This window comes from Suricata suricatta, chromosome 6 (assembly GCF_006229205.1).
Source record: "Suricata suricatta isolate VVHF042 chromosome 6, meerkat_22Aug2017_6uvM2_HiC, whole genome shotgun sequence".
Lineage (NCBI taxonomy): Eukaryota > Metazoa > Chordata > Mammalia > Carnivora > Herpestidae > Suricata > Suricata suricatta.
This window is the reverse complement of record NC_043705.1, coordinates 50,873,776-50,896,748: the sequence shown is the minus strand read 5'-3', so window position 1 is coordinate 50,896,748 and position 22,973 is coordinate 50,873,776. Positions and strand designations below refer to the sequence as shown.

Below are 22,973 nucleotides of genomic sequence, written 5' to 3'. Positions count from 1 at the left end.
GCTATTGCTGGGTCATAGGGGAGTTCTATGGATAGTTTTTTGAGGAACCTCCACACTGTTTTCCAGAGCGGCTGCCCCAGTTTACATTCCCACCAACAGTGTAGGAGGGTGCCCGTCTCTCCACACCCTCGCCAGCATCTATAGTCTCTTGATTTGTTCATTTTAGCCACTCTGACTGGAGTGAGGTGGTATCTCATTGTGGTTTTGATTTGATTTCCCTGATGATGAGTGATGCTGAGCATTGTTTCATGTGCCTGTAGGCCATCTGGATGTCCTCTTTGGAGAAGTGTCTTCTACAGACATTTTAAATATGACCCTTCTTTGGAGAAGGTGAGTACTTGATGGGCAAGACACTTTTTGGTGTTGTGCGTGGGGAGAGGTCAGGCCTGGGTTCCAGACGATACCGGGAACTCTCCTATGACATGAGTTTAGGTGCATGAGTTTTAGACTTTCCTTCTCCCAAGACAACCACCTACAGGGTTCTTCAGATGGACCGTGTAAATATGGCTTAAACATGCGATTCCACATTTGGTCCTTCTTCCCTTGCGGTGTCTTGGAGACAAATCAGGTCCGTAGTAACTCCCGCTGTCGAGCACTTGCTTATACTCATTGGTAAACAGGTTTTCACTCTTGCCCCTCAGAATGGTCACCAACTTTTGGAGAGCCATGTATTACTGGTTTTGTTTAGGACTTGTGCCAGCCTTGCAAAAGGCACCGTTCCTACTTGTGATGTTTGCCTTCACCTGTTAATGGTGGGGAGGGGAGTCGCTAGCTACCCCACTGCGACGCCCAGCACTCTCAGGAGCCTCTCATATTCGTTTGATTGCCGTTGCACAGACAGCTCTACATCGTATTTCGTGATTTTGAGACATAAAAGTCCTCTAACTTTGTCGAAGAGGAATTTGCATTTCTGTTTCTCATTGTTATCAAGGTAGACCTTTGTGGGCAAAGATCAGAGATTTGAAGAGCGCTTTGGAATTAATTATCACACTGATATAGGCTAAACTAGTAAGTGAGGTCAAGGAGACATAGGAGAGAAATTTCCTGAAAAAGTCAGAGGGATGATAATTTTGAAATCCTTTAGTGCCAGGTTGGGAGGATTTTACTCAATTCTATGGACAAAGGAGAACCACTGAAAGTTCTCGAATAGAGAATTAGCAAAGTCACAGCTTGTGGGACAGGTGGGAAATGGAGGGAGCCTCAGGCAGCAAAGAGAGCAGTGCTCACATTCAGAAAGAAGGCGTTAAGAAATCAAACTTAGGAACTTATAGTTTCCTTTATTCACACACTGTATAGTTAAAAAAAAAAGACTTGAACTGGTGTACAGAGTACATATAATCTAACCATATAAAGTGAAATGACAAATATCATGCTAGAGTAGAACCCCGCCTACTTCCTCTACCTGATTGGAGTTCCTTGAAAGCCAGAACGGTGTGCTTTGTCATCCCCCCCCCCCCCCCCCCCCCCCCGCACCGGATGGAGGGAGGGTGTGTAAGAGAAGCAAGGAAGAACAGGTCTAAGGGAAGCCGCCAGCCATGTGCGCTCTGCACAGGCCTGGGACCGCCAGGTGCGAGTTCTGCTACAAGCCATCAAGTAACTGGTTGCTTAGCCGCTGAGAGCTTGGCGGGGCGGAGCTGTGCGGGAGCCTGCGTGGTTCTACAGTCCAGGAAACTTAGGGGAAGTACCAGCCACAGCCTGTACAGCCTCCTAGGCAGTCAGCTCGACCATGCTCTCTGTGCAGAGTCTCCCAACCCTGGCGAACTATGGTGACAAGCTCTCCGTGGCCCCCGGGGCCCTGGCGCTCCTGACTGGCTTCTGCCGGCTCAGCTAGGAGACCTCACCAGTTAGAAGACAGAGAACGCTCTGCTGTAGGCTCGGCGCGTGTCTATCGGATGCTGCATCTCACTGGTCTGTAGACAGAAGTGAACAATCAGCTCTTACCTCAGATATTCCTGCCTAGTCGGCTGTGCCGTTTATGACTCCAACCAGAAGGAGTGAAAGAGGGGACAAAGCGTCCTGGAAATAATTGTACACCTTCATAGAGCTTTAGCAGACCTGACTTCCCATTACCAGCTCGAGAGTTGTAGTAGGAGTTTTTATTTCATCCAACCTTTGACTATCACTCAAATGAAAAAGTCCACCCTTCCTTCTTTATTCTCTTTGTAATCAAACCCATTTCTCTTAATACCCAAGAACTGGAAGATATCAGAGAAAAGTACCCATTTAAAACATAAAGCGTAAGTGAACTAAAGATCGATACAGCCATAGTAAAAGAGGATGTGTGTACGGATGAGGGTTCCCCATCAGGCACATTCTTAGAGATACAGGCCATGTTTTCAATTCTCCAGTGTTCCTAGGGTTACTAATGAATATTAAATTAAAGCCCTCAGAATAGGCCATAATTATGCGTAATATCAGCTTTATAAATAAAAACTCACTAATTGAAGAAAGGAAAAAATCTATTCCTGGGAAGGCTGAATTAAAGGTTACATTAAAAAAAAAACGGGCGCCTGGGTGGCTCAGTTGGTTAAGTGTCCAACTTCAGCTCAGGTCATGATCTCACCATTTGTGGGTTCAAGCCCTGCATCAGGCTCTGTGCTGACAGCTCAGAGCCTGGAGCCTGCTTCAGATTCTGTGTCTCCCTCTCTCTCTGCCCCTCCCCTGCTCACAGTCTCTCTCTGTCTCTCAAACATAAATAAATGACATAAAAAAAAAAAGGAAACAGGGACACCTGGGTGGCTCAGTCACTGAAGTGTCCAATTCTTGGTTTCAGCTCAGGTCATGAACTCAAGGTTCATGAGTTCAAGTCTCGCATCAGGCTCTGTGCTCACAGCATGTAGGCTGCTTGGGATTCTCTCTCCCTCTCTCTCTCTCTCTGCCCCTCTCCTGTTTTCTCTCTCTCTCGCTCAAAATAAATAAATAAGCTTTTAAAAAACCAGAGTTTTCTTCTCTTCAGACAAGCAGCATTTATTAATTCATTCACTTGTTTGCAAATACTTTTGATCACTACACACCAAGCACATTCAGATGCTCAGAGTGCAAAAGTGACAGAGACAGACAGAGGTCCTTCCCTTGGGCAGCTTACCTTCTAGATGAGGAGACGGAGCACCAGCAAGAAAACACACAAATCTGTAATTTCCAGCAGAGACGAACACTACGAAGAAAACAACTGAACAGTGTAATGGTGGCCAGAGGCATTATTTCAGAAAGAGAAGTCTGGAACAGATATGCCGAGGAAGCGACATTTGGACTGACATCCAAGTTAAGCGAGAGAGTGATGCACACAGAGACGTGGAGGAGACGTCGGGGCAGAAGACACAGGGCCGCGGAGGCAGCGCGCTGGGGATGCCACGGAGGCGGCGTGCCCCGGGGCACTGAGAAGGCAAGTGCAGCGGGGGCAGAGCCGGGAGGTGTGAGGAGAAAGTGGGCACGAAACTGTCGTCCCAAGAGAGCCAGAGGGCCCACAGGGAACTTTACAGGGCGGTGTCCACATGGATGGGGCCACCAGTGACTGATGGTCGTGAATGGAAAGCAGAGCTGGGCAGTGTGTGTCTCTTCTGTGGCAGTCAGAGCAGCTCAGAGCAGTGGGAACTTAAGGTCCAACCAAGACTGGTGTTTTTTCATCCCAATTAGAGAGTGGGATGCTTAATACTGAAATTATCGAGGGGTTGGAGTTGTCATGACCAAGTCTAGAGAATGATCCTGGCAGTGAGCAGCTGGCTGATGTGAGGTCAAGGCATGGAGAGGCCAGCGTGCTGACATGGCTGTTGAAGTCAGCATGGCTGATGAGGGATCCTGGCGGGAGAGGGCGAGAGGCCGCAGGGAAGGGGCCAAATCTGCCGAAGGACGATCAGGGGGGTCAGCGAGCAGTGGCATCAGGGGAGGCCATGCGCGCACGTTCCAGGAGGCGGTGTGCAGGGCGGGCGGGAGAAGGTCTGACGGTGGCTCTGGGGAGCGCGGTCCTCTGGAAGGACGTGGGGAAAGCAGCTGTATCTTTCATCACTTCCAAGTGAGCCCTTTCCAAGACGGCAAGATGCGACTGCATTGCTCAGTTCCCAGCATGTCTGTCTACAGCAAGTGCTCCCCGTGTTCCCTCAGGCTGAGCGAGCTCACTCTCTGGCCATCTTTCCTGTGAGAGTCCCAGGATCACCTTCGGGGTGTGCTGGGAAGCTGAGAGCCAGGTCTGCCCAACCGGAGGAGACGTCCACGGAAGCTCTGGGGCAGCTCCCTGCGGAGGGAGGACCCAGGCCTGGCTCTCCGGGATGGCGACCCACAGCACCAGGTGGGATGCTGGCTCCACCTGCAGACCTTGGGAAGGAAGCGGCTGAAGCCACATCTGAGAGATTTGGCTTCCTCTCTGGGAACATCTGTGCAAAGGGCAGGCCAGAGAAGGCCCAAAGCGGGAATCGCTGAGGAAGGCAGTTGACTTTCCAGAAGGGATTTTAAGATGGGGCAGTGGAGTCCCCATGACGTCTCAAGGTCTGATTCCATAAGGACATTGCCCAGACTCTGGAAGCTGCTCTTGGCGTTGGGGGGAAGTGAGGCTTTGGACACTGAAATGCATGCTCTGCCGCCTCACCCTCATGGGGCAGGGAGCCGTCTCCCTCCAAGCCCCTGGCCTGCAGAAAGCACCAGCTCGCTCTTTTTGACAAGCAGGTGAGTTTCATTTCAGACATTATCTCCCCACCCGAGCTGGTGAATGTTTATCCCAATGGGGCCTGCTCTCCTCAGCTGTGTCTTAACTTGCTTAGATCTTTCTGGCATCTTCAATTTGGGAGAGCTTTTCTTGGCCCATGTGAAAACCCTTATGTGGGATGCCAGCTGGGGAAATCAGTGATACTTAGGGGCGTTCCCTTTGCAGTCAATAAAAGGAACACAGGAACCAGCAGACTGCATCCGGCCCTGGCTCTGTGTCTCGGTTTCTTCTTCTGCAACAGTGGAGGAGATAAATGTTCACCTCCCCTGTGTACGTGCACTCGGGCGGCCACAGAAGAGAGGATGCCTTGCTGGTGTGCAAGGAGCAACAGAGCCCACCGAGTGGAAAACATGGTCAGGAGATTAGAAGGTGGGCCGGATGATTCCTGCTGGGGCCCCAGTCCTGCCGCTGACAGCGGGAACCCGCGTGCTGGAGGAGCAAAGAGCTCTTGCTCATGCAGACCACAAGCAGAAAGGAGCAGAGGTCCTGGAAAAATCCTACTCCGAACTCTGCTGATTTACAGAGAGCAGGCGCAGGAGGGGTCCTGGAGCTCAAGAGTGTGAAGTCCTTTTTATTTTTTATTTTTTTGGCCTGAAACACTTTACTCATGCACAGTAGTGCCAGAAAAGCCCACCTTGTAAAACAGATCTCGGGGGACTGCCTCAGAACACCATTCAGCCACATGGGTCCCATCTGGCTGACCCTTCTTATTACACATGAGGACACCAAGACCCAGAGAACCCCGTGCTGGCAAAGGGCCGCAAAGCTACTCCATGAAAACGCCGAAGCAAAACAGTCCCGAGGGCTTCTCTGACATTGAAGAAGGTGGATTTCTGGACAAGCCAGAAGTGGAAACTTGGACAGCTGGCAGCAGGAAGAAAGGAGGTAAGAGGAGGCAGCCAGAGGAGAGGGAGGGAGCTCTCACCCCCGGGGAGAACAAACTTCTGAGAGGTGAGCTGGCCCATTCCCAAGGGAGAGGGGAAAGGGAGGTCCCGGGGCAAGGGGGGACTGGGAACAGGGTACGGTCCTTTGAAAGGGAGTTGGTGGAAGGAAGCATCAAGGTAGCCATGTCACGGGGCGGGGGAAGCGCCAAGACCCCTTTCAAGGGAGGGTTCTTGTAAGTGCAGGCTTCCGGTGAGTGGTCAGGGCCTGGGGTTTACTAGATGATGTGCATGAGTTTGGCGCCTCATTATGCATTATCTCGTAAGTAAATTTACTAGTAAATACAAAAGCATGAATTTAAGCGATTGGGAATTCAACAATAGTAAGATCAAAATAATAACTATGATCTAAACCATAGTAGGGCTAATGCTTATTTGGGCTAAGTTGCTCCTCCAGTTAAGCGAATCATGTTAGCACCCGTTGTATGGCTAAGGTTACTGGGTGAATAAAGAGGCTGGTGGTTTTGATAATCACTAAGAATGGAGCAAGTGAGAAGGGTGTCTCTGAGGGCGGGAACTGGGCTAAAATGCTTCTGTTTTATGGAGGAAACCAGTAATCCCTGTTCCTGCTCAAAGGGGAATGGCCACCCCTGGACTGATGGATAACTATGTACAGGTGTAAAGGAATGTGGTAGAAGCCCTAGTAGATTTGTTGGGTCAACAAGTAATAACGGTGATGTATTGGGCATCAGGCCTGTCGTTTTTTAAGTGTGAATGACTTGAATGACTTTTGTGTGTGATTTTTTTTTTTTTTTACATCAGTTGAATTCATCATTGTTGGATAGAAAGTAAGCAATTAGCTGGTTAGGTAGGGAAATAAAATACTTGGAAATGAAATAGGATAATTAGAAATCATATTGCTGAGGTAGTGAAAGATATGAATAAATCCTTGTTCATTTTGTTTCTCAAGGGGTGTACTGTTTTAATGTTTTTAGTTCTGAGTTAAGGGATAAGAAGGTGTTGAAATTTTTAATTGAAATATGAATAGTACTGTAATTACTGACATATAGTAATCAATCATGCTGAGTCATATGGTTGTGGCATAACATTAAGGAAAGGTGAAACTCTTTTACTTGGAAGGTTTAATGCTATTTAGCTTCTTAATGATTTTATAATCTAGACGCAGTTCATTTTTCGAGATCTTTTAGTGAAATGAATTCAAGGACCATAAGAATGAAGCCATAATTTGAACCAAAAATTTCTGAACCTCATCCATAGTATATGTCTGGTCATGTAGATATTAGGGTTGTTTGATTAAGGTGCCCTGGAGTAGCCATTTTCTTCAGACCTAAGGAGGGAACAGCTCATGACTATAAGAGGTCTTCAGGCAAAACCAGGTTCTGAATTATTTCTATTGGGAGGACTGTTCGATGATTGGGGGGAATGCTATAGGAATTGAAACTTAAATCTTTGTAAGTCTGTGTATTCCTAGCTTCACTATCATTGGTGACCTATAGTTTTTATAGTTAGAAAACGATGATGAACTTTGTTATATAAAGAATTTGTAATGATGGTAGAACAATTAGAATAGCAGGTTAAATAAACTTTATGTGTATCTGTTGTACTTCTAGGAGCTAGTTGTTACTAGTAATGAAATGATGTAAAGGAGGACTAAGGAACAAATTAGGGAAACATTTTTAGTATATGGTCATGAAAATGCAAAAGTTCTTCTTGGAAGCCAAGTTTGGAATGGATATGTCCAGAAGATAGAAGGGGACCAAATCTGTAATTGAAATTTGACAAGTTATGTGATTTTTACTGAAGTTTCACTTATGGAGAAAGATCCTAGTGGTTAGGAGATTGGCTTGAAACCAGTGGGAGAAGGTTCAGTTCCTTATTGTAAATTTACAGAAGTGTGTCTGTCAAATGTATGGTATGGTGGAGGACAGCCATGCAATTGCTCTAGATTCGTAGCTATTAATTCTACTGATATAATTCGAAAAGCTTTTGATTGAAATAAAACATAACAACTATTATTTTACTGCCGTTAATGAAATGCCTGAACCTATGGGAAAGCTGGTTTTTCATGGTGTGTGTGCATCTGCATAGTCAGAACGAGGTCATGATATCCCTGAGAAGCCAAGAAAGCTTTGTGGGAAAAGAGTTGTATTAATGCCTACAAATGAAGTTGTACAATAAACTCATGTCCAGGGTGAATGCATATCTGGAATAATGCATGCGTACAATAAGGCATGTCCTGAATAATGGCAAATACTGCTCCTCTCGATATGATTTAGTAAAAACCTGCTACCAAATAGTGTGCACCATGAAGGACAATGTCTAAGGGTGAATTATCTAGGATAATCTGTTAAACTTCCTACCATAAGTAAGAAAATAAGGCTCAGAATATGACTGATGATCATGTAATACTGCCTTGGGGAGAGGGGTTACTAGTCAATTTTTACTCTTAGAGGGATGGCAATGGTTAGAATAGCTAATGTTGATCCATGAATGTTATTTTAAATCTATTCCTCCTCTGAATATCTGGTGAGCTCATAGGATAAAGCCTCCTCCTAGGATACTGATAGATACTATGGCTCATGCTATTCCTATAAATAGGAGTCTCTTTTGTATTTTTCCTGAATAATATGTGATGATAGGTGAAATTATCCCAAAGCCAGGTTAAAATTAGGATGTAAACTTTCAAGTGGCCAAAGAATCAGAATAAATGTTGATACAAAATTGGACTGCTGCCTCTTTGCAGGATCAAAAAAGTGGCGTTCAGATGGGGTTCTGTTAATAATACAGTGCTTGTGGCTTCGAGAGCCGGGACAGACCAGAGTGCTGGGAAGGCGGAAGTGAGGATGCTCTGACAAATGCGGTGTTTGGTGCTGAGATCTAACCAGAGGTTTTATAGCAATAATTGGGGTAAAAATGTTAACAGCATCTAAAATTGTGTATCCACATGATAAATGTAGGAGAAAAACAAGTCAACAGAGGCTGCCACATGGGCTAGATTGTCAACGAAAAGCGGATCTCCTGCTGCCCCTGCCCCTCTTCAACTCTTCATGACACAAGCAGGGTAGAAGTGGTGGAAGGCATCACATACTTATATGATTTATTCAGGGAGCACTACAGCGGATGCTCCAATTACTTGTGGAGCTACCCAGTTTTCGAACTCTCCAGTCATAACAGGGCTAACTGTGAAGAAAAACTATGAATGTGCAGGTGGTTACAGTTCCGTACAGTGTACATTCGATCATCTCCTGGCAAAGCTCCAGGCTGACCTCGCTGGGTTGGGATTGAAAGGCTTAAGGCTGTACCTATTCCACCTCGGGCGCCCCGAACAGGTGAAGAGTGGCAACATCTGTATGGTTTGTTGAGAATCGGTGGTTTATGAGCATGGGCGGGCTGGCTGAGCAAGCACTGGGCTGTAAATCTGAAGACCGCGGCTGAGTTGCCTTTTTACCAAGCCTGGTAATGAATAGCATTGCAAATTGCAAATCCAAAGCAGCAGCTTCAGTTCTGCAGGGGCTTCCCCCACTTCAAATTTTTAATTTGAAGTGCAATCTAACCAGAGAATTGAATATATGGCTAGGCTTCATATGGCTAATGTATATGATAGACCCAGGTTTGTGTTGATTGATGGATATGGTACGGGTAATGGAATTCATATTGTCGGGGCCAAAGTGAGGGCTGGGATTGGGGCTCAGACGGATGGGCTAATGGCCTTGACAAGAGGAGAGAGCAGGCCCTGAGGTAACGGTGTTTGGTCCTGTACAGAGTTGTATACCTTTTGTACTTCTCATTCAGTTAGTGTAAAGAATGCTATGGTGAGCAAAAGCGGCATGACTGAAGTTAATGATAAACATTGTTAAGGAGAGGAGTAGAACTCTGGTAAAGTGTGGAGCTCCCTCAAAAACTTAACAATAGAATTACCCTACGGCCCAGCAGTAGCCCTGCTAGGGATTTACCCAAGGGATACAGAAGTGCTGATGCACAGGGGCACGTGTACCCCAATGTTCAGAGCAGCACTGTCAACAATAGCCAAATCCTGGAAAGAGCCTAAATGTCCATCACCTGATGAGTGGATCAAGAAGATGTGGTTTATATATACACAATGGAATATTACATGGCAATGAGAAGGAATGAAATCATGCCATTTTTAGCAACCTGGATGGAACTGGAGAGAATTACGTGAAGTGAAATAAGTCCGAGAAAGACAGATATCCTATGTTCTCACTTATATGTGGAGCTTTAGAAACTTAATAGGAGACCAGGGGAGAAGGGAAGGGGGAAAACAGTTTCAAAGAGAGACTCTTAAATAGAGAACCAACTGAGAATTGATAGGGGGTAGGCAGGTGAGAGGGCAAAATGGGTGACAGGCATTGAGGAGGGCACTTGTTGGGATGAGCACTGGGTGTTGTATGTAAGTGATGAATCATGGAAATAATATGAATATAAATCTAAGTATCTACTGAGATGTAAAAAAAAAAAAAAAAGAAAAAAAAGAAAGAAATTTAGGGCTGCCTGGGTGGTTCAGTCACTTAAGCATCAACTCTTGATTTCGGCTCGGGTCATGATCTCCTGGTTTGTGGGTTTGAGCCCCGTGTCAGGCTCTGCGCCGACAATGGGAAGATCGTTGGAGATGTATGCACTTTAAGAGTGTATTACATGTGACTCTCTAACATCATAGCATTATTTCCATATCAATAACTATAAACTTTAAGATGATTTTTAATACCTACATAGTATCTCACCATAAGCAAGTAATCTACTTAACCAGTCCTCCCAATTTTCATATTATAAACAATCTTGCAACAAACATCTTTGGTTAGTTCTCTATTTTCTTTGGACAATTTGTCCTAAGTGATGAATTACTAGTTTAAACAATATACAGATTTTAAGGCTTTGGTTTCTTTTCTTTAATTCCAGTATAGTGAACATATAGTGTCAAAGGGTTTGGGTTCAATTTTTTTTTCATGTTTTTAAAAATTTATTTTTGAGAGACCGTGACAGTGCGAGCAGGCGAGGGTCAGAGAGAGAGGGAGACACAGAATCTGAAGCATTAAAGGCTTTGGTTTCAAATTACTCTAAACAAAGGTTTACACTCTTCCTAAAGATAAAAACAGAAGATTTTCAAGTTGCCCTACTCACTGCTGAGCTTATCTTTAAAAAAAAAAAAAAAAAAGGCGGGGGGAGGGGAGTTGGTTGGCAATAGGCTGTAAGGACCTCTGTCTGTACCAGTCAGAAAAATCTGGGGCTGGCCTACTGGTCAGCTCGTCTTCAGCCATGGCCAGCCCCTTCTCCTTTGCCCACTTCCATTTTAAAGGCTACCTGCTCTCTTTGCTTCTCACACACAATTCGGGATGACAGGATAGAAGCACAAATGTGGTGGAGGCTTCTGGAAAAGCTTTTACTCTCCTGACCAGAAGGACAGGTAAGCCAGGAACTGCCCCGTCTCCCAGCTTCGGATGTAAACATATTCTGAACCTGGGGCACCCTCACTGTCGCCGTCAGGAAGAGGCCACGGGAACCACCTGGCCCGACCAGCACCGGCACCGGACGAAGAGCACAGTGTAAAAATTTTGTAAGATGGTGTTGCTAATCAGGAGGGAGGTCTTTGGTAGAGCTTAACACCAACTTAAAATATTTAGAAACTATATGTGAGAAAAGGTATTTAATATATATTTAAAAATCACCTGTCAAACAATTTCTGCATCTTGGGATTATAATGTAAGTTTAGCTCACGTGGTTACATAGGAAAACTAACAGGGCACTCTGTACGCCTGTCCAAATGGTGATCCCAAGTCCAAAACCAGCCACTCCGTACCTGGCCCACACCGACCTAACCACAGCTGTTACTATCAATAGGGGGACAAAGACACATAAGCCAACTGATAAATTATATATTACATGTTTATTAAGGGCATAACTTTATGTAAAATTTACATTTTATGAAAAAAATCAAAAATATTTACAAAATGGTGTAAGATAGATTTGCGTTGTTCTAATTACAACTCAAAGTAGTAAATAACATTTCTTAAAAACTCACATTTGTTAGAGTTCTGTGTTTACAAATTCTTGGTTAAAGAGGCAGCTACAAAGTTTATCACTATACATAAGCAAGAACCAGCTTGCTAAATACATTTCCCATTGAAAATCTACTGGTCTTTTTTACACCATTAGTGGATTTTTAAATGAAAAAAATCAATATAAACTCATATGGCTTCAAAATTGTAATCTGCGCCTAATACAAATGTAGGTATCAACACTTGGCATGAAGACTCTGGTAATTAGAAAGTGCAGAAGTTGAACCATTTTACTAATCTGTACATTTTTTAGGTAATACTTGATTAAAAACAAACCTTGTAAGTGTAACAGTGTCTGACGTCCAATAGTAAGGTAGTCTGCTCACGGAAAGCAGTGTGATTGCAAAGCAGTTAGATTTAAGATTCCAGAAAGGGGCTGTAACTGGCATTTAAAAGAACGCAATATAAGAGTTAGAAATTCCCATTTTGCTATTTAGTGAAGATCAACATTTGAGCAAACAGTCTTAAGGTGCTGCTTTAGTCATATCTAGATGTCGAATTGGACTACCACCGAATATACTGAGAACGCACATACTGTGTTCTATGTATTGCTATATGTAGATTTTCTGCTGTATTTAGTAGAACAAGATGTTACATAAATGTCTAGTAGTAGGGATTTTAATGTTCTGTAAAGCTTAAGAGAATAATTAGTGGTTTTATATATTATCATATATAACACAATTTATCACTTCTATGCAAAAGGCAGGACACTGGTATTTATCCTTTATAAATAAAATTCCAATTTGTAAATGATGAAACTGTCCAAAACATCTTAAGTCCTTCAATTAATCAGGATTTGCTATACAGTTAGGTTTTTTACTATTTAATATTAGTAGCTCAAGAAATGCTTGACCCAATCCATCACTTCAAATCCTCTCCCAATTTCTAACAGTTGGCAATTAAGTACTAATAATACATAAATTGGTCATTGTTCCAACTGTTGAAATGAAAACAAATGGCAGTACTTCTCCAATGCCAAAACTAATCTTCTCTAGAATGTGTTCCTCACTAAATAAAAAATTCATGCTCCCAACACATTCAGTAAATGTATACAAATTTCCAATGAAAAACAGACTGAAAGAAGTGTCAAATTGAGAATTAAAATAGCAGTTACCAAGTTACGTTTTAGTTTTTCAGTATTTGAGTTCTGATTTACATACTTAGGTGGAATATCTGAAGGTAACTTTTCTTCCTCTGTAAACATAGGTGATTAGGTATTTTTCTCTTTCTAGTGGCTACAGTGTATCTTGAAAGAAGTGAGCCAGGATTTTTAGGTACAAATTATCCTTTAGTTACTCTGATTCCCTTCCCAATTGAGGTCAAAGGTACTTTCAAAATGGCAATTATCTTGTAAAAATGCCAAGTGAAAAAATTCACTCTAACACTGAATACAAGATGCAGACTGTGGGTGGGGGGAGTGAGGCACATTAATGAACACAAACTGGATAGGCACATTTCTGGCTTTTGTTATTGTTTTAAAAGGCACACATTATGCAATCCATATAAAAATAAATTAAATCTACAGCATTAATTCATAAAAACAATCACAAGTTCTATGAAGTTAACTGCAGAAGTAAATTTCTCTGCTGTCTTCTGCAAGCTTATTTTAAAACACATTGCACTTGAGAATTAAAAAAAATCATATAAAACACCATTTACACTTTATTAATGTTTCTATGAGAACCAAATGATACATTTTTTGCTTACACCTTGGACTCTGGTCTGATTACTTTATGGCACATAACTCAATTTGATTGAGTGTTCGGAATTAACATTATCCACAACTTAGAATTCACGTTCTGTCTCCAATATCAAGCTTCGGAAATTTCAAAGCTATCTCGGACTCTAAAAATTTATGGAAAGCTGGATTATTTTGTGCTTGCTCTCCTGAAATTTCAGGCCTGATCATACACTCTAACTCAACACAGACACTGAAGATAATGCAAAATTTCAGCCTATGAAAACTTCATTTTACTGGGAATCTCAACAAATGTGCTTCTGGAATATTGCAGTTGATCATTAACAGCGTTGAAAAATCATTTCAGTGCTATTGCTTTTGATGACTCACTTCAAAAGTGCAATTTAAAGTCTGTAATTAGTTGTCAAATGTGTGTAGGTCCAAAGACCTACTGCGAGCCGGCACGGAGCTGGAGAGCACACGGTGCAGGAGGGCAGGCTAGTGCTTCCCAGGTCCATTAACAATCCGCCAGGTACCGTCCTGAAAAACACGAAGCAGACCGTGTGATTACAACCTCAACTGGACTCCGAGGAGGACATTTTCACGGTGGTTACGGACACAGAGCCCCAGTTCCCGCCTGCTGTTCACGGCTTGTTAGAATCCGACCACTGGTGTCCATGCATACTGACCGCAGCTATTCTCTCCCAGGTGTGTCTCCACCTGGCACTTTGTGTCAAAGGTCAAAGAAGTAATTTTCCATGACTAGATAATAAACTGCATGACAGTTTATAACTGTTAGAATGTTCCATGCACATTAAAAACAAAATCTCCCAACTTACCAGTGGCAAACCGCTTCTTTACTAACGAAAGCCTATAGCCAGTGCCTACAAGCTCAATATCTACTCCCGAGAGGGTGCTCCCCTCGCTGAGGAATTGCACTGCAAGTGTTGTGGGTTTACTAGGTCCTTCTGAAAGATCGAATTTTGCTCTGAGGGACCCAGAACCTAAAAGGAAAAGAATAAAGAACTTACCCAGGGCAACATAAAATTAACAGAAAAAACAAATGAGTAAGATAAACTATGTCCTATGCCAAATGTATGAAACACATACAGTAAACAAATCAATGTCTTGTGTCCAAATCAGACTTTATTCAATGGATCTGAATTAAGTCGTCTTTTTTTTTAAATTTATTTTTAAAAATGTTTTATTTTTGAGACAGACAGAGCATGAATAGGGGAGGGTCAGAGAGAGAGGGAGGAGACATGGAATCGGAAGCAGGCTCCAGGCTCTGAGCTGTCAGTACAGAGCCAGGCACGGGGCTCGAACCCACAAATGTGAGATCATGACCTGAGCTGAAGTTGGAAACTTAACCGACTGAGCCACCCAGGTGCCCCTAAATTTATTTATTTATTTTTTAATGTTTATTGATTTTTGAGAGAGTGCATGAGTGGAGGAGGGACAGAGAGGGAGACACCGGATACAAAGTAGGCTCTAGGCTCTGAGCTGTCAGCACACAGGCCAGCACAGGACTCCATCTCAACAACTGTGGGATGAGATCATGACCTGAGCCGAAGTCGGACGCTTCACTGAGCCACCCAGGCACTAGTGAATTAAGTCCTCTTAATCCGTGCTCCTCTTTGACTTCATAGTAAACACCGCTGTAGATTTGTATTGAGATAATACAAGTGATCTCAATATCTGTATCTCATGATACAGACACATGTTGAAGCAAGTAAAAAAAAGAAGAAAGAAGTCAATGAGGGGCAGTTCACAGGGAAGTGCTTAGAGGAGTAGTATGAGTAGGAATAAAGTCCAAAGGAAATGATGACAAATCAACCACCATATTATGGAGTGGGAGAGGTAAAGAAGGAAAGACAGCTAAGATTAGGAAAGCTTATCAACATTATTAATTTCTACTCCCTTTTAAAATATCTAACTGGCCTATTATGCCAAATACAGCTGACTTCGAACAACATGGGTTTGAAATGCGTGGGTTCACTTAAACAGTTTTTAATCAGTACAATAAGTATATATTTTATTTCCTTTTGTTCAGATTATTTTAACAGTACAGTATAGAACACATATAACCTACAAAACACCTGTTCCTTGACTGTTACCAGTAGAACTTCTCGTTAACAGAAGACCATTAGTAATTAAGTTTGGAGGGGGCAGTAAAGGTTATAGGTGGATTTTTGACTACACAGGTCCACCAGGGTGAGTGGCGTGCAGGGGCCTGGCACTCCTAACGCCTGCACTGTTCAAAGGTCAACTAGCTATTTGTGAGATGCCTTCTTTTCAGTCTAACCATTTATTCTACCTACCTCAGTCTAACAATGTGCCAGAAACTATAAGCCAAATAATTATGATAAATAGATAAATGCTAAAAAGAGCTCTGCAGGCAGGGATAATTACAGGTAGAGAGGGGAGAGAATGCAATGCCTTTAAGGGAAGACATGCATATCAGAAGACCTAGAGGATAGATACAAGAGGGACAGGAGACCAGAGTGGTAGGAAGGAACCAGCTCCATATATTTTCACATGTCACAATAAAAAAATAATCCTAGGAAGTCACTAAAGATAAAGAAGAGCAATTCAGATTAGTATCTTAAAAGGGGAGAGAGGTACAAGATGCAAGGCAGGAAAACCAACTGAAGATCAATAAAATAGCGTAGGACTCTGGTGACACATAAAGGGGACTCTCAGGCTAAGGGAAAGGAAAGAGGCAAATGCATTTGGAGGGTATTTCAGAGTTGGAATCGAGGAGGGGAAGGAGGTTTCTAAGTCAAAGGAAACAGACGGAACTACTGGGCAGGAGCAATATTCTAAGGTACACAGCAGCAGAACGCCACAGAGGGCAACCTGGAGGAGGAGACACCACAACCCCGATCCATCCTGCACAGTGCCTCATGGCACACATGAGCTGGGAAGGTGAACTGCTGCCTGATCTTATCACCATCCAAGCCCAAGTCTTCGTTCTATTTTTACAGTTCTCTTTATAGGCAATTCAATTCTGTGAAAGTACTACGACCGGCCAAGAGCAGCCCCCTTGGCAATCCTTAAACTTGAGCATTATTTCCTGTCCCTTTTCTGGGCATAAAGCCAGAAGAGAAACAATTCCTATTTTATAGTATTCTAATTTGCATATTGTCTTTTTAAAATCTAACCAAATCAGAACATATATATTTTTCCATTTCCTCACAGAGATACTGATTCGTGAATACCAGAGGGAAAATATTAAGACATCTGGTTAGAAAATTTGTATCTTATTTTTGAGGAAACCATTCCCCTTGTTAGTACTTAACATAGTATAGTTTCATTAAATGGGGGAAATATTTATCCTTTTTTTGCTGCTAACTGGTTATAAGCCCTCAATTTAAATAGGATTTCTGGTTTACTTCCAGTTTTAACTAGGAATTTCAGTTTTGTCCCCCCCAGAAGCGATACAGCTTGAGTAAAAGTACCCTTGGCACCTAAACATGGGAGACAAAGGAACTGCAGATCAGCCTAGTTATTTTGCCAAATAGGCGGTTCTCTAGGAAAAGTGTGACTCAGCAGGGCAGGCATAAACGGCCACTGCACGTATGTCCCTGCTCCTCAATATAGAAATACATGCAAGAAAAACCACGGATTCGATTTATGTTTTGATCACATTATGATTAAAATGTTCGAAGAGAAAAATCTAAGCAAAATTTCAAAAGCTAAAAAAAAGTCCTAATTGTTAATAGGAAAAGTTATTGAAAGTTAAGTAGGCATTCAAAAGACAACAGAATTCTCCTCTGATTAAGAGAAAATGGGAATAATTAATGTTAAAGACTTGACTGCCCTAGAAACTACATTCTAGACTGAGCTACAGGAGACACAACAGTGAGCAGCTGGCAGAGACTTTTCTCTGCGTTGTGAGCACAAAAGGATACAGACTTGGTGGGAGGAGTAATTAACTTGTTTCTCCTTAAAATAATTAGCAGAGAAGTAAAAGCCGTTGACAGAAACAACCAGGAACAGTTCTCCTGGAAGGTGGAATAGGCAAAGGGGCTTCATAAAGCCTGGAGGTGTCTGCATGATTTCTGAGAGGCCAGGAGGACCCAGTAACAGAATAAGCTAAGTGGTGTATTAAATGAGTTTCACTTATCAGGTCACCCAGCTGGACAGATAGTTCTACTTGAAAATACCTAATAAATTTAATATTCTGTGACTGTATGCATTTACATAGTATTTGTAAGGTTTGAGCAAAGCAAATTCTTTTTCTTACAGAGAAAGTATATTCAATCTTAAGGGGAAAAAGTGGGTTCTGAATGTCAACTGGTCCACTCTTACTTAAGGTATTAACTTCCACCTAGTGGTCACTTCTAGAATTGAAGGCATGAAAATCCAGGAGAAAACTATGCATAAAAATGGCTCAAAAATCCATTTTCAAGGACATTGCATTACAAACCAAAAAGCATATACACACTTACCGCCATTTTCTGATTTTTCTGAAATACCAGACAGTTTCCAAAAGGCTTTCATTTGTTCTGCATTCCTATAAGAACAAGTATCTTCAGATTACGTGTTTAGTATAGGATCTTAAAAATAGATGGGCAGTCAATAAATGAATACATTTTAAACATTTCAACTATAGGGCTAAATTATAACTGATTATATATAAACATAATGCTATATCTTTCTCAATTCATGGAAATTTACAAAATTAGATAATTCTTGTCAGAAAAAGAAACACTGAAAATCTATGTTGTTCAGTACCTTCATTACTGAAGGACAACAAACTTTTATGAAACAGTGAAGAATAGAGTGTCAGCCTATACTAATTCGGGGAATAAGAGAAGTAGTTAAGAGATGAGAATTCCTAAACTATTAAGACAGGTGTTCTTACAGAGATGCTAGATGCTATATTTACCCCTGTAAAATAATAACTTATTTTTTAAAAAATAAAGTTGACAGAGGTTAAGTGATTTAAAAGGGAAGGTTGGATTCAATCATCTAAGCCTGGGTGGTGAAAGTAAACCCACTTTTGGATTGAGGCTACTGTGATTTGACTAGCAAGATAAACAGCATCTTCTATACCATGGTTCCTGTGGTAAAATGCACAAAACCTTTCAAGCTTGCAACTCTGAAAACAGGTTCTACAAGGTGGGACTTGCCGCAGAAGTCTCAAATTTACCATATTGCAGGCGGAAGGGACTGCATATTTGTAACTCCTCCATCCACTGGTACCACCACCTGTATGTTGGAAAGCACGCTTGGTGCCACCATAGCTTCCGGGTTATACTTGTAATCCACTCTGAGATCCGTGGTGCCAGCACTACATTTCCAATATGTTGCCAGATTTAGAGGAGTGGACTGAATACCATTTGATGATACCTTTAAAGAGGAAAAAAAAACAAAGTTTGATTTTTGCTCAAAAAAGTAAACAAGTCTTGCTAATGACATGTACTTGAACACAAGAGGTCTCAGAACAAAAAATAATGATGGAAATCTTGCTAAGCAGAACAAAGCAGGCTTATCGCAAAGGAGTAAGAGCCACTCTCAGAGTGTGGATCTAGGACTACCTCCATCAAAATGTCCATAGTAGGTGTGCAAAATACACATTCCTATAGGTCCAAATGCAGAAAATCTGACTCAACTGCTTAGGTGCTAGGTCCAGGGAGAAGTATGTCATCAGATGATTCTTATTTATGCATGTTAACTTTTGAATACCTTCCAACATCCAACACAGAATTCAATTCTAAGATTCCATATAAATTAAAAGAATTTCAATGAAAAAAAAAGTCACCAGGCAATACTGCAAGTCTGGAATTAGAATACTTCCATACTTCAACTGTTTAATTTTAACCATACAACTAACAGTAAATGATGCAATTCCTTCCCATTCTTTAGTTCCTGCTCAAGTAACTCCTTTTTAATGAGACCTACCCTGATCATCCTGTTGAAATGTACACTAATACCCCATTTTCAATTTTCCTTATTCTGAACACTTTGCCCTTTTTCAAGATAACAAAACATACATTATTATCTACTTGTTATACATACTATCTCTCATGCTACTCGGAAATTAACAAGCACTGAATAACAAATGCTTCCTGAACTAAGAATAATGAATACTTGGAATAAACTCTAAGCCTACTTAAGTGGCAGCACTTTCTATTCCTTATTTATTTCCCCGAAACATAAGCCATTTTAATACAATTACTCTATTAAAATTTCAGACAATAAAGTATATGAAGAAGGAAATTTGTCCCTTGGCATTCTGATTCCCCACTGTTAAGACTGTAGGCATGCATGCACAGAGCTCATTATTTCTAATGGCTGTAGTAATTCATTTGATCAGTGTCTTCTGTAGATGTGTGCTTACATGGTTTCCATACGGTGTTGCAGTGAAAATCCTTTTGCACCTTTCCTTCTTTTTTCCTCCCACTTGTGTGATTTTTTGATGATAAAAGTTTTACTATTCGCAATTTAATCCAACCACTACTCAAGAATCTTATAGAATTGCTTTCTAATAAGTTTGATTAATTTGTATGTCTACTAACAAGTGGTCACGGCTCTCTCAGTACAGCAATCCTTCCCATTTTTGTTAATCTGACGGGTTAAAACTGCTATCTCATTGTCACCTTGTTGTACACTGATTACTACACACCTGGAACATCTTTCATAAGTTACCTATCTATTGGGTTAACTACCTTTTACTTAATTATAAGAGCTCTTCAGAATAATTAGCCTTTTGGTCTATATTATATTATGAATACTTTTCCCTCAGATTAGATACTAATTCTGTTTAAGACTTGGTTTTAACAAAAAGTTGATACACGTTTATTTATTGGCAAGTATCTTTCTCATTCCATGGCTTCTGAGTTCTGTATTATACTTAGATCTTGATACTTTAAGATCTCTCTATATATATTAAACATATACACACACACTTGCACATATACCCAAATATATATATATATATTCGAATATCCATGACTTTAGTATCTTTATGGTTTCATCTATTACTGTTAGTAGATCTTGGATACAAGCAGATTTTACTTTGGTTAAAGGCATGAATTAGGGATTCAGCGAATGTTTTCCCAACGCTCTAGCCTGCTGCCACAGTACCATTTACTGAAAAAGTCATCATGTCTACATTGCATTGAAATGCAAATTTGTCAAGTAAGTTCACACTTATTCTTACACATATTTCTGGACATAATGTTCCTGTGACCAGACCATCTATTCTGCCAGTTCCAAACTATTTTAAATTATGTGCCCTTATAAAAAGTTACCCCATTAAAACAAAAACATTACTACTCCAGATTACCATTTAAAGGGTTTTTATTCCAAGCTTTATTCTTCCAGAGAACTTCGAAATGACTGACAAGTTTCCAAACACCAATATGTACACTTCTACTGGGTTTCTGATCAGGACTGCATTAAATTTCTAAGTTAGTATAGAAACACCTAAGCTTTTTACATGACTCTTCATCTGCACAAAGTATACCTTTATAACTATATTCAACTCAGTAGAAACAGTGTTAGGTTTCTTTCTAATTAGCTTTTATTGTTGTGTTCATTGTGATTATAGGAAAAATAAAAAATTTCATTGTGGTATAATTGACATGAGTTTCAGATGGACAACGTGAAGAGTCAATATTTGTATACACTGGAAAATAATCACAACTACTGTTTCTTGCGATGAGGACTGAGATCTACTCTTAGCACCTCCGAAATCTGCAGTACAGTTTTACTACCCTGAGTCGTGTTGCTGTATCTTCTGTTCCCATGACTTATTTTATAACTGGAGGTTTATACTTTTGAATCCCTTCACCCACTTTGTCTATGCACTCCCCCCTTCCCCGACAAATCCTATATCTGGAAACCAAGAATGCGTTCTCTTGTTCCTCTGAGCTTGGCATTTTATTTTTTAGATTCCACACAGAAGTGAAACTATAGAGTACTTGTCTTTCACTGTCTGACTTAGTTCACTTAGCATAATGCTATCACAGTTCATCCATGATGTTACAAATGGCAAAATTTCATTCTTCTGGCTAGGTAATATTCTACTGTATCTACACTGTATCTTATTTATGCATTCATCTATTAATCAATACTGGGGTTGTTTCCATGTCTAGGCTACTATAAAAAAATGCTGCAGTAAACATGGAAGTGAAAATAAATTTGTGAATTAGTGTTTTTGTTTTCTTTAGACAGATATCCAGAGTGCAACTGCTGAATAGTTTGGGTTTTTTTTTTTTTTTTTTTTTTTTGGAGGAACCTCCATACTGCTTTCTATAGTAATTCCACCAATTTACATTCCCATCAACAGTGCACAAAAACTTCCTCTTCTCCACATTCTCTACCAAAACTGTTAATTCTCATCTTCCTGATAATAGCCATTCTAATATGTGAGGTGATATCTCATTGTGGTTTTGATTTGTACTTCCTTGATGAGTGATGTTGAGCGTCTTTTCACATACATGCTGGCCATCTGTAAGTCGTCTTTGGAAAAACGGCTATTAATATCCTCTATCCATTTTTAAGTCATGTTTTTGAGTTATAGGAGTTCTTTATATATTTTGGATATTAATCCATATCAGATTGATGAATCAGGTGATGAATTTTCTCCCATTAAGTAGGATGCCATTTCTTTATTCATCATTTCCTTTGCTGTGAAGAAGCTTATTAATTTGAGGTAGTACCACTTACTGTTGCTTTTCTTTTGTTGCCTTTGCTTTTGGAGTCTAACCCAAAAAATTATTGTCAAAGCCAAAGTCAAGGAGCTTAGTCACCTTTTTATTCAAGGAGTTTTATGGTTTGTCTTCAAGTGCATTTCATTTTTGAATATGGTGTAACATACTGGGGTCCAGTTTGATTTTTTTTTTTTTTTTTACCATGTAACTGTTCAATTTTCCCAACACATTTATTGCAGAGTCTACGGCCATACCACCCTGAACGCGGCCGATCTCGTCTGACATTTATTGCAGAGACTATCCTTTCCCCATTGAATATTCTTGGCTCCTATGTTACAAATTAATTGAACATATAGACATCAATTTATTTCTGTACCATTAATATAAATGTTTTTATAGCCATATCATACTGTTGTGGTTACTACAGCTTTGTAATACAGTTTGAAATCAGGGAATGTGATGCCTTTAGCTTTGTTCTTTCTCAAATTTTCTTGGGCACCTGGGTGGCCCCAAGGGTCAAGCATCAGACTCTTGATTTTGGCTCAAGCTGTGATCTCACAGTTGTGAAACCAAACCCTGTATTGGGCTCTGTGCTGGGCATGGAGTCTGCTTGAAATTATCTCTCTTCCACTGCTCCTCCCCTGCTAGCTCATGCATGCGTGTGCTCTCTCTCTCAAAAAAAAAAAATTCTTTTTTTTCCTTTGGCTATTCAGGGTCTTTGGTTCCACACAAATTTTAGTACTGTTTCTATTTCTGTGAAAAATGGCATTGGAATCTCAGGGACTGCATTAAGTCTCTAGATTGCTATGGGTATTACAGACATTTTAACTACATTAATTCTTCCAATCCATGAGCATGGAATACCTTTCCATTTATTTGTGTCCTCTTCAATTCCTTTCATCAATGTCTTAGTTTTCATTGTAAAGGTCCTTCACCTCCTTGGTTTAATTTATTACTTGG

At 41.1% G+C, this 22,973-nt stretch overlaps 1 protein-coding gene across 1 annotated transcript in view; it reads right to left on the bottom strand.

Annotated features, from left to right (window-relative positions):
• Positions 1–13,308: 13,308 nt before the first annotated feature.
• FCHO2 (FCH domain only 2) overlaps positions 13,309–22,973 on the bottom strand; it is a 122,862-nt gene continuing 113,197 nt past the window's right edge. Inside the window, exons 23-26 of the mRNA XM_029942424.1 lie at positions 18,506–18,705; positions 17,802–17,866; positions 14,187–14,351; positions 13,309–13,887 (exon numbers count right to left, since the gene is read on the bottom strand). Of these exons, the coding sequence (XP_029798284.1) occupies positions 13,865–13,887; positions 14,187–14,351; positions 17,802–17,866; positions 18,506–18,705 (453 nt within the window). The 3' untranslated portion in view covers positions 13,309–13,864. The remainder of the gene's footprint in view (positions 13,888–14,186; positions 14,352–17,801; positions 17,867–18,505; positions 18,706–22,973) is intronic.